Source organism: Zootoca vivipara, chromosome 7 (genome assembly GCF_963506605.1).
Source record: "Zootoca vivipara chromosome 7, rZooViv1.1, whole genome shotgun sequence".
NCBI lineage: Eukaryota > Metazoa > Chordata > Lepidosauria > Squamata > Lacertidae > Zootoca > Zootoca vivipara.
Genome location: NC_083282.1, coordinates 89,342,988 through 89,358,336, shown reverse-complemented (window position 1 = coordinate 89,358,336; position 15,349 = coordinate 89,342,988). Strand labels below are relative to the sequence as shown.

At 46.7% G+C, this 15,349-nt stretch overlaps 1 protein-coding gene and 1 non-coding gene across 3 annotated transcripts in view; both read left to right on the top strand.

Annotated features, from left to right (window-relative positions):
- The window catches only part of LOC118089440 (peroxidasin homolog), a 56,968-nt gene that overhangs the window by 7,551 nt on the left and 34,068 nt on the right, over positions 1-15,349 (top strand). The window contains exons 1-4 of one of the 2 annotated variants that reach the window (XM_060277348.1): positions 2,632-2,949; positions 5,145-5,216; positions 10,144-10,215; positions 12,377-12,448. In XM_060277348.1, coding sequence (XP_060133331.1) covers positions 2,891-2,949; positions 5,145-5,216; positions 10,144-10,215; positions 12,377-12,448 — 275 coding nt within the window. In that variant the 5' untranslated portion in view covers positions 2,632-2,890. Of the gene's footprint in view, positions 1-2,631; positions 2,950-5,144; positions 5,217-10,143; positions 10,216-12,376; positions 12,449-15,349 lie in introns of those variants that run through there. The other variant, XM_035124116.2, reaches the window with a different exon arrangement.
- LOC118089581 (U5 spliceosomal RNA) lies at positions 2,618-2,733 on the top strand. The gene has a single exon (XR_004693139.1). It is a non-coding gene; the product is annotated as a U5 spliceosomal RNA (small nuclear RNA).

Below are 15,349 nucleotides of genomic sequence, written 5' to 3'. Positions count from 1 at the left end.
ATCATCATCATTATCATTATTATTATTTTATTCCCATTTTACAGATAGGGAACTGAACCTGCAAAAGGATATCTCTTGTCCATAATCACCCATCACTCTACCTTGGCTCATTCTGCATCCAAAGGTCTCTTCCATTTAAATACATCCTTTTTTTTTGGCCTTGCTGTTACCACAAAGTACAGAAAATGTTTTACTTAGAAATAATTCATTTGCAGTTGTGGAGTTCGAGAGCCTGAAGCTGGCACAGAGCCACCTCCTGTATTCTGGCCCCTTCTTTGGCTCCGCTAAACCCTCTAATTAAAATCAGGTTCTTCTCCTGCTGTTCAACCTGTGCATTAAACTAACCAGATATAAATAAAGACAAGGTGTGTGTGTGTGTGTGTGTGTGTGTGTGTGTGTGTGTGTTGCGGGGAGAGAACGGGGAGGTCGGGTGGGGGTGGGAGTGGGAATTCACTTAACATTACTTAGGAAGTTTCTCTCATTATTCATTTATTTGCCTTCAGTTTTGGCCACGGCAGTCTGCAAGAGGTTCAGGGTTGCAATGACTGCAGTAAAACGAGGTCCAGACTGTTGCTGATTCGCAGGTGTGATTCACTCGCATACCGGTGAATTAAGCTTCTGCGATTAAAGAGGATTTGGCACTCTTGCAAAAAACAAGCCTGCTTCCAAAAAAAACCACCACTCAAGTTATTTCCAGACTACCTGTTACCGGTAATTGAGCATGGCCCTGGACCCTTTTTGCACAATTTTTGCCAGGAGGCAAACTCTGCTATTCAGTGGGCATATTAATTCTGATTTGATTGCTGCATTGAAAAAATCGTTTCTTTATTTATTCATTTTTGTTTTTGTTCTTATTTTTATTTTCATTATATTTATATTCTCCTTTCATCCCAGGAGCTCAAGGTAGCATTCTTCTCCTCCCCATATTATCCTCAAAACAACAACCCTGTGAGGTGGGTTAGGCTGAGAGTGAGTGACTGGGCCGAGGCCACCCAGTGAGCTTGATGGCTGAATGGGGATTCGAACCCTGATCTTCAAGGTCCCAGTCTGACACTCTAACCCAGGTATCCCCAAGCGTGGCCCTCCAGATGTTTTGGGACTACAATTCCCATCATCCCTGACCACTGGTCCTGTTAGCTAGGGATGATGGAAGTTGTAGTCCCAGAACATCTGGAGGGCTGAGTTGGGGGGTGCCTGCTCTAACCACTACACCCCACTGCCTGCCTTTGTTATCCCAGACATTGCGGTGCACGTCCCCCTTCAGTTTCCTACCACAAAAAAGGCAGGGTTTGGGTGCCACTGGAACGCCAGATCAACTTTGATTTGGGTCCCACCTGGAAAGAGCAAAGATCTGCAAAGTGCACTGAGACTTTTGGCAGAACAAAAAGCGACAGGGAAAACTCACACTGGAAAAGCCAGGGGTTGTCTAGCCTCCTGGCAAACTTTGTGCCAACAAGGCAGAGTGAAGGCTCAATAAATCTGTCGCCTGGAAGGGAGCAGAGATACTGCAATCTGGACACAGAGCAGAGAGGGTTCAGTTCCAGATATCCAGGACTTTTGCTGTGGTGCCCAAGGTCACACCCCAGCCCCTACCAATAAGTTTAAAGTGCTCTTGTATACTACTTTAAACAGTTTCAGGTAGGTAAATTATATATATATAATTTTTCCCCTTCCAGTAGCACCTTAGAGACCAACTAAGTTTGTCATTGTGTATGCACACAAAAGCTCATACCAATGACAAACTTAGTTGGTCTCTAAGTTGCTACTGGAAGAAAAAAATTTTTTTTTATTTTGTTCCACTTTAAACAGGTATGCACATGGAAGCTCATACCAATGACAAACTTAGTAGGTCTCTAAGGTGCTACTGGAAGAAGAAAAAAACTATTACAGTATATAGCTACAATTCCCAGCATCCTTAACAAACTACAGTTCCCAGATTCTTTGGGGGTAGTGACTGTTAAAGACGTTTGTGACCTAAGGACCTACACTTTCTTCCACTTTCTCCGGCCGCTTTCCTGGAAAGTTGGGCGGTGGGGGTTGATGGGAGTTGTAGTACAGAACATCTGGAAGGTGCTAGGATGGGAGGATTGCCTGGGTCGAGGGAGTGGAACAGGTCCACTGTTTCCCCCTACACACAAAAATCAATAAAAATGCATAGCTAACTGAGGCTCTGCCCCCTCCCTTAACAAAGGCCAGCCCCCCCTAACAAAAATCCTGGCCACGCCCATGGAACAAGTCGCTGTCAAGTGAAAAAACAGCATTTCCCTATGTGTATGTTTATGTGCGTGTATCTATATTTTCTTATCTCTATGGTTGCTCAATACCAGCTTTGCGCGGGCGGGGCTGAGAGCCGCGACAAGCCGGGGAAGCTTCATTTGCATTCGCCGGGACCATGATGCATTGCGCGCAAGGCGGCCGGTTTTTTCCTCCGTGGTTTTCGTCGTTAACGCGAACGGCTTCTGCTACCGCAACAGAAACATTAGGGCCATCTTTTTTTTCCCCTCTTCATCTATAAAAAGTGCTCTTCCGGGTCGGGGGAAAGAGGCAAATATAGGGTCACCGTAACAGCTATGTTAGTCGCCCGCGCAGTGGCTGGTCTCGTCGGCTCGGAAATAGCATACTCTGGTTTCACCTCAGATCGTATAAATCTTTCGCCTTTTACTAAAGATTTCCGTGGGGAGGAACATTTATGAGTTTTCAACTAATTTTTTGAGGCCTTGCTTCGGCAGGGCTGCCTTTATGTGTCAAAAGATAGAAAGTATGCTTGCAACATTTTTTTTTTTTGAGTGCTGTTCTCAGCATGCATTTCTAAGGTTTCCAAGTATGGAATGTGTTGCTATTTTTGTTTCTTTGTTCTGAATTTTCTTGCACCTTTTTTTGTACTGTATTAATGTTTCCTGCCGTCCCAATGATGCATGCAAATCATGGTTTGGGTTTCTCAACCAGCATGTGAGCAGTGCATTTGACCATGTGCAGAGTATCCTCACCTTGCTTGCTTGCTTACTTACTTGCTTGCTTACTTGTTTTACCTGGGTTTCACAAAGGGACTCAAGGTAGGTTACAGATGAAAATAAGGTAAAGGGACCCCTGACCATTAGGTCCAGTCGTGACCGACTCTGGGGTTGCATGCTCATCTCGCATTATTGGCCGAGGGAGCCGGCGTATAGCTTCCAGGTCATGTGGCCAGCATGACAAAGCCGCTTCTGGCAAACCAGAGCAGCACACGGAAACACCGTTTACCTTCCCGCTGTAGCGGTTCCTATTTATCTATAAAAACAACTAAAAACAGAGGAGGAAGGGGGGGGGGAACCATTAAAAAAACATTGACAGAATTAAATCTCTCCCATCTATTAAAAGCATATAGTTAATTACGGTAAAAACGGCATGGCACCAGCCCTTCCATCATATTTTTTATTGAAATCACAGTATTTTTGCAACTGCCTTTCTTTTCAATGAACTACCACGGTGGTTCCTCAGTGGTTTGCAGAACAATAAAGCAGCAGCAATACCCAGCGATATAGCAATAAGATCCAGATCGATGATTAGCAACAAATCAATTAGCATTGATCACTGCAGTATGAGAAACATGGAGGGCGTATGAAAAACCAGGAAAAAGGTTTGGAGAAGAGGTTTGCTTCACCTCCACTGTAGATGTTATACCTTGATAATCTGGAAATTAGACCTTTGGAGTCTTCAGGGCTGAAACCAGAAGGTCGAGTCTCAAGATTCCTGCACGAATATAATTCTGTGATTCGATGTGGTTTACCCATCACTTGTGAAAGGGCAGTATCACTCTGTTCAGCAGCTGTTGTGCATTTTTAGCTTTCAGTGTCACCAAAAACCGCTACACTTTTGGCCAAGAAGTTGAGGAAAGGAGGCCTCCACACCCCCAATGCTCTGCTGCAGCCTTGAGGGTAGGACTTGAACCAATGGCTTCAAGTTACAAGAAAGGAGAATCTGACTAAACACAGTAGAATCATAGAATCATAGAGTTGGAAGAGACCACAAGGGCCATCCGGTCCAACCCCCTTCCAAGCAGGAAACACCATCAAAGCATTATTGACATATGGCTGTCAAGCCTCTGCTTAAAGACCTCCAAAGAAGGAGACTCCACCACACTCCTTGGCAGCAAATTCCACTGTCGAACAGCTCTTACTGTCAGGAAGTTCTTCCTAATGTTTAGGTGGAAGCTTCTTTCTTGTAGTTTGAATCCATTGCTCCAAGAGCTGCTTGACGGTGGGACAATCTCCCTTGGGAGGTGGTGGACTCTTCTTCCTTGGTAGTTGGATGGCCATGTGCCATAGATGCTTTAGCTGAGATTCCTGTATTGCAGGGGGTTGGACTAGATGACCCTTTGGTCCCTTCCAGCTCTATGATTCTAGAGTGCCTCGAGCTGGTGCATGCCAGGGCCCTGTCACCTTTCTCAGCAGAATAAGAATAAGGTGTGAATAAGCTTCTAGGGCAGTGGTGGCCAAACCTGGCCCTCCAGCAGTTTTGGGACTACAATTCCCATCATCCCTGGCCACTGGTCCTGTTAGTTAGGGATGATGGGAGTTGTATTCCCAAAACAGCTGGAGTTTGGCCATGCCTGTTCTGGCTCTGTTTGACTTTGCTTCTGCATAAGTGAAATCGCGTAAAATGGGGAGCACCCACAAAACACCTTTTAAATGCCCTCTCTTCAATCCGTACCAAAAATATTGTATCCAAAAATATTCACAGATAGAACTGAAGCTTTTTCAGGAGGCTGGAGGACCTACAGGGAAGTGGCAGCTGCTTCTGCACTACTTCATACGCCAGCTGTTAAGTGGGGAGGCTGAGCAGCCTAAACAATGCCCCGCTACACCTCCAGTCTCTTCGGAGCTTCCTCTGCCCTCACTGACATCCTCTTTGGGTTCTGGGGAGGGTCTCCTCGCAAGCCACAAGGACTCTCCAGCTCCCTACTGCCATTTCCAGGTTTGGATTGAATTATTTATTTCCCAGCGCTGTGCACAAGTTGGTTGCACGTAAGGGGGGTAGGGGACACCTGTACCAGGTTTTCTGCAGATACTATTTTGGAGGCACATTTGGATTTCATGTGTGGATCTCACTTCTCGCACACAGCCAGGTGCGACTGATGGATTGAGAGATTCTCCTTTGCTTTCCAGGGATTTGCGCTTCAACCGCATCAAAGCCATCCAGCCTGGAGCCTTCAGGAATCTGAAGAACCTCAACACTCTGTAAGTGCTCAACCTTCCTGCGCCGTATGTGCCGCCTTACCTAAAAGGGGAATCCGAAACCCAGAGGCGCAGCTTAGCCTTGCTCTGTGGGCCGCCTGATCCAAATCTGACAGAAATAACCCCGCTGGCTCACGCGCACAGAGGCGAAGTTCAGAAACGGTATGCTGGGCGGCTTTCAAGCCAGCTTTATTTTTGGCTCTGGGCTCCGTAAGCAGTATCACCTGCTCCGTTGTTTTTGGACAGGTTCGAGTTTGTGTCGGATCTCAGATTTTAAACAGCTGAGGTGCTTGGCTCCAGAAATCGCTGGATCCTCTGAGCACTCTTCGCGTGCCGAGGTCCTTTCAGGATAACAGCACATCTGCAGGCGCCAGTGATAAGTTTGCTTCGAGCAACTTCCATGCTGCGTTCAATTAGAAGACGGGGAACGGATTAACACTCGGTACAACCCTACATATGTGGGTCTGTTGGAGCAGAACCCTCCAGCTACAGCCACACTTCTGCTAGCTGGCTCCGTCCTTTCTCTCTTCTCAAAGGACCACCCCAAAGGGCCATCGCCCTTTGGCACCGATCCTTTGGCAATCACCCCGGCACGTTTTCTGGCTCCAGTCGAAATGCCCCAACCCAGATGTTCTTACTGGGTGGCTGCAGTTTCTGCCAGTGGTACTCCAAGCAGCTTGCTTTGGGCCGCTGGTCCTCACTGAAGCATACAAGAAAGTGGGGGGGGGGGTTGGCAGTTTAAAAACACAATTCTCCCTTAGCTCCATTTCAGCAGCAGCCCTCTCAAGGGAGATAATGCCACCTGTGTCCGGTCCTTTTGACATTGAGCAAAAGTAGTTGAATTGCTGGGAAGGGTGCAAACCATAGTCAATTAAATACCCTGATCCTTGAAACAGCAGCTTTTTAGAAAGGGTTGATTATTTCAATGGAAAAACGTGTAGTTTCAAGTGCCATCTTGGAATGTTTTAGTAACAATAATCGTAATTTTTGTACCCCGCCCGACTGACTGGGTTGCCCCAGCCACTCTGGGCGGCTTTCAACATAAAAAAGTTGGTTTACACATATTAAAACGATGCAGATAAAATACAAAAAAGCTTAAAATGAACATATAAAAGATTCTTTTTAAAAAAGCCTATAATAAAATTAAAACAATATTTTTAAAAAACAAAATACATATGAAAACAGCACAGCACTGTTAAAACCCCTGTTGAGTCGTGGGAAAGACGGATGAAGACACAGCTCTTAAAACAACCAGCTCTTGCCGGCTGGCTTATATAGTACTGTACTGTACTCAGTAACTTGCAACAGTACCGTAACAAACTTCCCCTAGTTACCCAATCCATGAACAGCAGTGCCTCAATCCTTCATTTGCATGTTGTGGACCTGAGTAAGAACTGCAGCCACGGTGGCCAGAAGGAGTACTGCAGTCAAACTAAATACATAATATGTACATAACAACCCCTTTCCTTAAAAACAAAACAAAAAACCAGCCCGTTCCCAATGATCTGTTTCGAACTGGGTGAGGATAATTTAAAAGTCTGGGTAATGTTTTTTTTTAAAAAAGGATTGGATCAAGGGATCTCTGGCCAAGAAGACTCATAGTGGGAGAGCCAAGAATGTTATCACCCTCTTCTCTTGCCCAGTGCCACAACAGAAATGCTGAGGGACGTCGGTGGAGGAGAGCTATTTTCACCAGATATTAAATCCTCCCTGTGGGAACAGATGGCTAATTGTTTCTTGCCACAGCCTAATTGCATATAATCTAAAATACTGGCTGGTCCCGTTTTTTGGCTTCAGCGGCCTGCTTTGTTTGCGGTTGCCATGACAACCCCAGGATGATGCCTCCACGCCAAGCGAGTGGTGGAGATCATGATAGTAAGGCATCAGGGGGCAGTCAGTCAGATTCCACCCCCACCCCCACCCCCACCCCCACCCCATCCCGCTGTGAGTCAGTGGGACAGGAATGAACTTGATTCGGGCTGCAGTTCCTATAGGAAGCTGCTTGTGTGGGATATATCCAACTTCATAGAACCAACATGCTTAACTCTGATTAATGTTTGCCCTGTCTCGCCAGAGTGGGGCATGCTCTGGTTATCTCCCGCTTCGACTAGTGCAATGCGCGAAGGTGACCCAGAAACTGCAATTAATCCAGAATGCGGCAGCTAGACTGGTGACTGGGAGTGATCGCCGAGACCACATAACATCGGTCCTGAAAGACCTACATTGGCTCCCAGTATGTTTGTGAGCACAAATCAAAGTGTTAGTGCTGACCTTTAAAGCCCTAAATGGCCTCGGCCCAGTATACCTGAAAGAGTGTCTCCACCATCGTTCAGCCCGGACACTGAGGTCCAGCTCTGAGGACCTTCTGGCAGTTCCCTCACTGCGAGAAGCGAAGTTACAGGGAACCAGGCAGAGGGCATTCTCGGCATAGGTGCCAAGTTCCGGATTGAAAAGTTCAGGGATCAGCAGCACCTCGGCACCGGAAGTCGCTTCTACGCACTTCCGGACATGCGTAGAGGTGACTTCCAATGCCGTTCTGCCCATTTCCAAAATGTCTGCAGCGCCAGAAGTCGCTTCTACACATGTCCGAAAGTGCGCAGAAGTGACTTCCGGTGCCGGCGCGGCACTAGAAGAACATGGCCGCCGGCAGGAGCTCCGTAATCCAGGGGAATACGGGGTATGTTGCCATTCGGGACACCTGCGGGAAACGGTAAGAAAATACGGGGGTTTCCCGGGGAAAATGGGGTACTTGGCAGCTATGCTTCTCGGTAGTGGCACCCGCCCTGTGGAATGCCCTCCCACCAGATGTCAAAGGAAATAAACAACTATCTGACTTTTAGAAGACATCTTCTTAGAAGACAGTCCTGTATTAGGAAGTTTTTAATGTTCGATGTTCTGTTCTGTTTTTATATGTGTTGGAAGCCACCCAGAGTGACTGGGGCAACCCAGTCAGATGGGCGGATGATGATGATTAATAATAATAATAATAATAATAATAATAATAATAATAATAATGGGAGAGTGAAGAACCAGCCTAGGTGAGCCACAGCCTGTTCCAAAGCAGATTTTTCATTTGCCAAGGAGAGAAGTGCAATGCCAAAAAGATTAGCTTGGAATCCACAACCGCAAGGGTTTTCTCATGTGCTTCGGGGCTGGAAAGGGATGTTATGACAACGGCGACAAAAACAGTGCTGAAAGGTAAACAAGAGTCCAGACCGTGGACAGGATCCTATTGTATCCGTCCTCCTGACCTTGCCTGCGGAGCTCAATTTGCCTTCCTTGCTGGTCTTCCAGCTCTGACCCAGTTAGAGAGGCAGACAAATTCCAAATGGCACCACAGGGGAATTCTGAAGCAGATAAGAAATATCTCTTTCTCTCTTTCTTTTTGGCAGGATGCAAAACAAGCACATTAATTTAGGGGCCTGACTGCATGAGGTGGCAGGAATTGGCCTGGTCCAGTCATTCTTCAGTGGATCTTTTGCAAAAATGCAGCTACATAGCACCCTGATCCAGAACAGGGTCACGGTGCTTCTGGCGGTGAGGGTTTAAGTCCAATCCAAAATTATCATTTATTTATTTAATGTCATTTGTATCCTGCCTTCCTTCTGGCGCAGGACCTGAGGTGGCTCAAAGCATAAATTAAGCCAGGTGCAAACCAAAACACACAATGAGCATAAATAGTAGAAAACAATTAAATAAGAAACTGTATTGAAAACATCAGTGAGAACACGTAAAAGCACACACACATAAGCTTAAGACCCAGAGTTCTACTCTGTATTATTTTAAACAATAAAGTCTTTTTTATAAACTCAAAAAAAAAAAAAAAGCTTAAGACCCAGTCCAGGAAGACACTGTCACAACAGCCAGCTGTTGGCCAAAAGGCCAGTCAAGATTTTTAAAAAAGTATTTGTCTCCTGGCAAAAGGAAAACAGAGAAGGAGCTGGGCTGTCCTCCTGTGGGAGGGAGTTCCACTGTCTGGGAGCAGCCTCTGAGAAGGCCCTCTCTCATGTCTTCACCAATCGCATACCCTCAAACATTTCTCTGATGAAAATAGGGGTGTCCCATTCCATAACGATAATTTTACTTTTTATACCCCACACATCTTACTGGGTTGCCCCAGCCACTCTGGGCAGCTTCCAACATATGTGAAAAACATAACAAAACATTAAACATTTTAAAAAAAACCTTCCCTGTACAGGATTCCCTTCAGATGGCTCGGGGGTCGGATAACTTAGGCCTGCCATACGTCTAGATTTTCCTGGACAGGATCAGGATTTCAAAGGCAGAATTGATGTCCGAGGGGAGTTGTCCTGGCTCTTAGGCAAGTCATTTTTAGGGGTATTTTTGAATTATTATTTTTTTAAAAAGCTCAACAACCCCCAAAGTGATTTTGAGCTGCTGTTTTCGCTGCTGTTTTCCCTGACATTTCCCTGATTCAGCAAAATTGCCCCCCTGACGCCATTTTTACACCCTAGGGCAGGCATCCCCAAACTTCAGCCCTCCAGATGTTTTGGACTACAATTCCCATCTTCCCCAACCACTGGTCCTGTTAGCTAGAAAATGCGGGACATTCTGGGATCAAATCAGAAAACCGGGATGGCTTCTATTTAAAGCAGGGGCGTCCCTGGAAAACAGGGACACTTGGAGTGTCTCCAGTCGTAATACAGTGGTACCTCGGTTTAAGTACACAATTGCTTCTGGAAGTCTGTACTTAACCTGAAGCATACTTAACCTGAAGCGAACTTTCCCATTGAAAGTAATGGAAAGTGGATTAATCTGTTCCAGATGGTTCCGCGGAGTACTTAAACTGAAAGTACTCAAACCGAAGCGTACAGTACTTAAACCGGGGTATGACTGTACTGAGACGGCAGCCTGCTGCCTTCAAAGTAGAGCATTAATGTGTTCCTTCCTTTCCCTTATTTCCTCACAGGCTTTTGAACAACAACCTGATTAAGCAAATTGCACGAAGATCCTTCGAAGGACTTGACAGCTTGAAATACCTGTAAGTGTTTCTGTAAGGAGGCCCAGTGTGACAGCAGCCTCTGAACATTAGTAGCAGGAAGCGAAACACTCCTGAAACTTGTCAGATCACAGTTGCTTTATCGTATCTACACCCTGCTACACATATGTGCGCAGTAAATATTGAGCAGGAAAATAAATTCCGGGTGCACATTTTGTCTTAATTATTCATATACCATTAGACAGGGCCTTCTTGGTGGTGGCTCCCAAGTTGTGGAATACCCTCCCTCCTTATTAGCTTTCAGAAGGAGATTGTAAACATTCCTGTTCACTCAGGCATTTGATGGCTGAAAATTCCTGCTCCTGGCAACCACGACAATTCTTAGCTGTGAGGGAATGCAACCATTTTACCCGTTATTAGATTATTATTATTTTGTGTTTTTTTAGGTTTTACACGTTTCAAGATATTTTAAATTACTTTTAAATGATTTAGTCATGCTTTTATGTTATTCTTACTTGTATTGTTGCACCATGTTTCTGGGCTCCTTTGGGAGGAAGGCCCAGATATAAATTAATTAAGTAATTGATCAGCAGAACACAATTAGATAAACTGGCTTTTTCATGTTGCTAAGCCAGAAAAGAGGTTTGGGTCATCATCCACTGCCTGCCTTTTCTTTCTTTCTCACACACAGTTCAATAGCCGATTAAGATAGACTAGTTGCTCTGAGAGCTGCCCCGTGTTTTTGCACTTGCTCTGCCAAACTTCATACCCGTATCTTTTCCCCCTCAAGGGGACGGAAAAGCAGCTTGACGTGTGTCTGATTTTTATTTTTTTAAAAGGATTAAATATACACATAACCTCCACTCCCCTTCTCAGCAGGACTGGCGTCAGCAGCCGACATCCTCATGCAGCTGCCAAGGGGTCCTGCCCAGCGCTTTTGGCACCATTGCCCTGGGCCTCCCCCCCCCCCAGGGCTCCTTCTTTAAATGAGCACCAGGTGGTCTCCATGGCAATTGCACCCTGGAGTGACATCACGGCACAGCAGGGCATGATGGGAAATTGCAACGGCAACTGCCCTTTTGCTCATCTTCCTCTTCCAGTGAAATATTCACGTGTGCCGGGTTGTGGGGTGTTTCTTGTTGCCAAGTGCTGCAAACACGGCCTGCAAAGACCTGGACATTCTAGTGCCGCCTTCACCCATCTGATGCCCGCCAGATTGTTGTGGACTACTGCTGCCTTGAGCCCCAAGCCAGCACTACTGAAGTTCAAAAAACATCTGGAGAGAACCGGGTTCAGGGCTGGTGGGGCTGGAGGGCAGCTCCTCTGGCAGAAAGGAGACTCCAGCCACGGCGCGGCATGGCGGGCGAGGGCGGCGCTGCCAGCGGGGCTGAAGGGCAGCTCCTCTGGCAGAGAGGAGACTCCAGCCGTGGCACAGCATGGCGGAGGCGGGCAAGGGCAGTGAGCTGATTCCAGGAGGCGCTGCATCCAGCCTCCTCCTCTATCCTGGCGCCCTCTAGAACTTGGCGCCGTGGTTCCCCGCGCCACTAGCCTCTATGGCTAAGACGCCCCGGAACAGGTTTGAGGAAGGCTGCCTAGTGCCTCGGGGAGGTTTAGACACTACAGTGGCAGATGAATTTCTAAGGATGGAATCGTAGGATCATAGAGTTGGAAGGGAAGACGAGGATCATCTTAGACTTAGTCCAACCCCCTGCACTGCAGGAATATGCAGCTGTCCCATGCGAGGATTGAACCTGCAACCTTGGCATCATCAGCTCTCACCGACTGAGCTATCCAGGCCAACTGATTCCCCGAACCTTTGAGAGCAGAAGAACTACCAAGAGGGCATCCTCTGTTGATCTCATGACTCAATAGGGTATCTCAGGTATTTGGGGCCTGAGTCATTTAGGGCTTTAAACACCAGTGTGAGCAGGTTGAATTGGACCCTGAAACAAACTGGCAACCAGAGCAGCTGTTTAAAAACATGGGTTATGTGTGGTCTCAAATGGGATGCCAGCCAGCAGTCTGACTGCTGCATTCTGGACCAACTGGAGTTTTTGAGTCATCTCCAAGGGCCACCCGACATAGAGTGCATTGTAATACCGGTAATACGATTTTAGGATGTTGCTTCCAATGCAGTCCTCCTGTTAGCCAACCGGAAAGCATTTCTCAACCGATGTAATTTTATTCTCCCTCTCTTTGCAAGCTACCTTTACAAGAATGAAATACAGAGCATCCAGCAGCATGCATTCAAAGGCCTTTATTCCCTGGAACAGCTGTAAGTTGGCCGAGGTTTGTGTTGGAAATTGAATGGAGACGAGGGGTGGAATTTCGCCTCTGGGTTCCTGCCAGCCCCCTGAGACACCATCTGCAGGCACTCCTTAGAGTCCTGGAGAAACTGAGCTTTGATTGAAAAATGAAATATAAGTAATATGTTTTTATTTATTTACTCTTAGGTATTCCTAGGCTGCTTTTCTGGGCAGCTTCGAGCCAAGGCAGCTTGCAAACGTTTCTAGTTATCATGGTGATAGAGCTAGGTTTAAACATCTGCTTTTTAAGCTTTGGTGTTGAGATTTCCGTCGCTCATGTTAATTCATGAAACTTGAAGGTGATGATTTCAGAAGTAGATTGCTGCAGAGCACTGGTTGGGCAACTCCTAAAGATGATCTCCTTCTCACGAAAAGCATCGCTTGCTAATTTCTGCTTTGCAAATAGCCATTCAGAGCACAACTGCAAGAGAGGTCTGGGCCATTTGTTTTAACATTCTGGCTGATTGACAACCCAGTTGCTACCTATCCGTGAGGTTCTTCTGGGGAAGATCTAAAATCATATAATTGTAGAGTTCGAAGGGACCCCGAGGGCCATCTATCCAACCCCCTGCAATGCAAGAATCTCAACTAAAGAGGCCTCTGCTTGATGTCCGAGAGAGCTGCTGCCAGTCAGTATAGACAATATTGAGCTAGTGTCAGGGTTAGAGCCAGACACGGGTCAACAATAAAAGAAGCAGCTCTCCGTTGTCAGTGAAGTTAACAACAAACATACAACTCAGTGGTTTTGCCCTTAAGGGGCAAACCCCAGGTCTGAAGGTCCTTGCCTTCCACCCTTTCTAAGGCTCCTCCTCTCCTGGATGTTTCCCAAGCAAACTGTGCCTGCACATCTCTGCTATTCTCGTTACTCTGTGCATTCTTGGAGACGGCAAGAAGGGCACTGGCGGAGGAAGGGGGCGGGTGGAGCGCACTGCCCCGGCTGCCCCTCCGCATGCTGGGTGCCACACCCCGGGACGCGCATCACACCCACCTGCTCTCCACCCTCGGTGCTCTCCACCCTCGCCACTGGAGAAGTGGAGCTTGTTGCAACAGGAGAGGCAGACTCCTGGGATTCTTCTGCAGTCTCTTGACCTCCTTCCTCTGCTTCAGCCTCCATGTCTGAACTGCTTCCTGTCACAGGCTCTTCCTGCTCAGAAAACCCTGTTGCCCCTTTGGCATCCGTCACCTCCTCCCACCCATCTTTCCCCTCTGACCTTGCCCCAATGCCCCACCACCGATCCCTGGCTCCTCTGGGGGTTCCCTTGAGGGGGTGGTTCCCAGCTGGTGCCTCCCACCTCTCCTTTGCCTCCAGTCCAGTCCCTGACACTTTGCTGAGCTCGCACAAAACAGCGGAGAGATGAATCCTTCGCTTCAGGCTTTCTGACTTATTTTAAGCACAGATGCCTTTGCCTGCAATGTGGGTGAAGTTCACTGGTATTCAGGAAGTCAGAGCCCTAGCTGTCCCCAACCTAGTGTCTTCCACATCTCATGGGACTATAACCTCCATCCTCCCTGGCCTCTGGGCTGCTGGGAGTTGTAGTCCAAAACATCTGGAGGGCACCAGGTTGGGGGCAGGTGGAGCGATCTCCGGATAATAATTCTTTGAGTTTTTAAAAACCCCAACAACTGCTACAAAAATATTTGCTTTGTAAAAAACAAAACAAAACAAAAACCCAGTCCTGTTGAGATGACGTAGTCCCTGACCAGAAATGTCTCGCAAGGCACACTAGATAGACAAAATAAAGAGTCATGGGGGGATGTAGGAAAGTATGTGCTCCTTCACAGATGATCTCATGTGCAGCACTGTGGCCAAGATCTAATCTCTCGCTAGCAAATATAATCAACGGCTTTGTAGATGATGTATTAGGACGGAATGGTCCAGCACTTCTGCGCCCTCAACGAGCCGCTTGTAGTTTTCTCGAGAATAATCTCAAGAGTCTGTGGAATCAGCCTTTGCCGCAAGGAGCGGCTCTTTATGTTTTCATAAAACTTTCTAAATGTACCATTTTTAGAGAGTCACGCTTCTGGCTCGACCCTTGTCACAGCAGTTGACCATTATAGATAGAACAGTTCAAACGAATGAGGAGTCCCTCTGCTTTGAGCCTTTGAAACAGGTTTTTGTTCAAATTGGCCCTTTCCCCATCCTTTCCGTCAAAATTCAAAACTGTCATTGAGCAGACTGGTGGATTGGCAGTGCATTTGAGTTCAGGTCTGCTGTGGGGGGATCATGCAGGAATATTTTGCATTCCTGGTCCCCTTTTGCTGGAGAAGAACCCATTTTCCTATAGCATTGAACGTCATTTATACAATTATTTTTACACCATCGTTGCATTGTTTTTTGCGCCGGGCACAAACATTCATTTTCTGCTGGGCCTTTGGCTCTTAATTATCTATGTCCTTGAGTTAGTGGCATGTTTTAATCCTGCCTTTTTAAAAAATAGAATGTCTTTTATATTTTCCTTTGTTGCCCCCCCCCCTTTTATGGCAGTTCCTTTTCATGTGTTTGTTTATATATTTTAAGTCGCTTTGAGTTACTTTGTTTAAAAAGCTACCACTAAATTTAATTAATAATAATATGTTCATAGCTGCTCATTTAAGTCACAGCTTCCCAGGTGTTTGCATGAAAGCGTTCCTCGTCCACAGTTGCACAGCATAATGGGTTTTGTAGTTTTTCAGGCTGCATAAACAGTACGTTGCATGCAGGCATAATGCACTTGGCGCATTGCATGGAATTGCAATGCATCAAATACATTGAGTGAATCTGGGACTCCTCGGTTCTATCCTGGCTCGCAACCCCTGCTTTACCCGTGGCAGGCTAGGATGATCCCACATGCCCTTTGGGAATTAATGTTCCATATGTTCTGTTTTCTTCT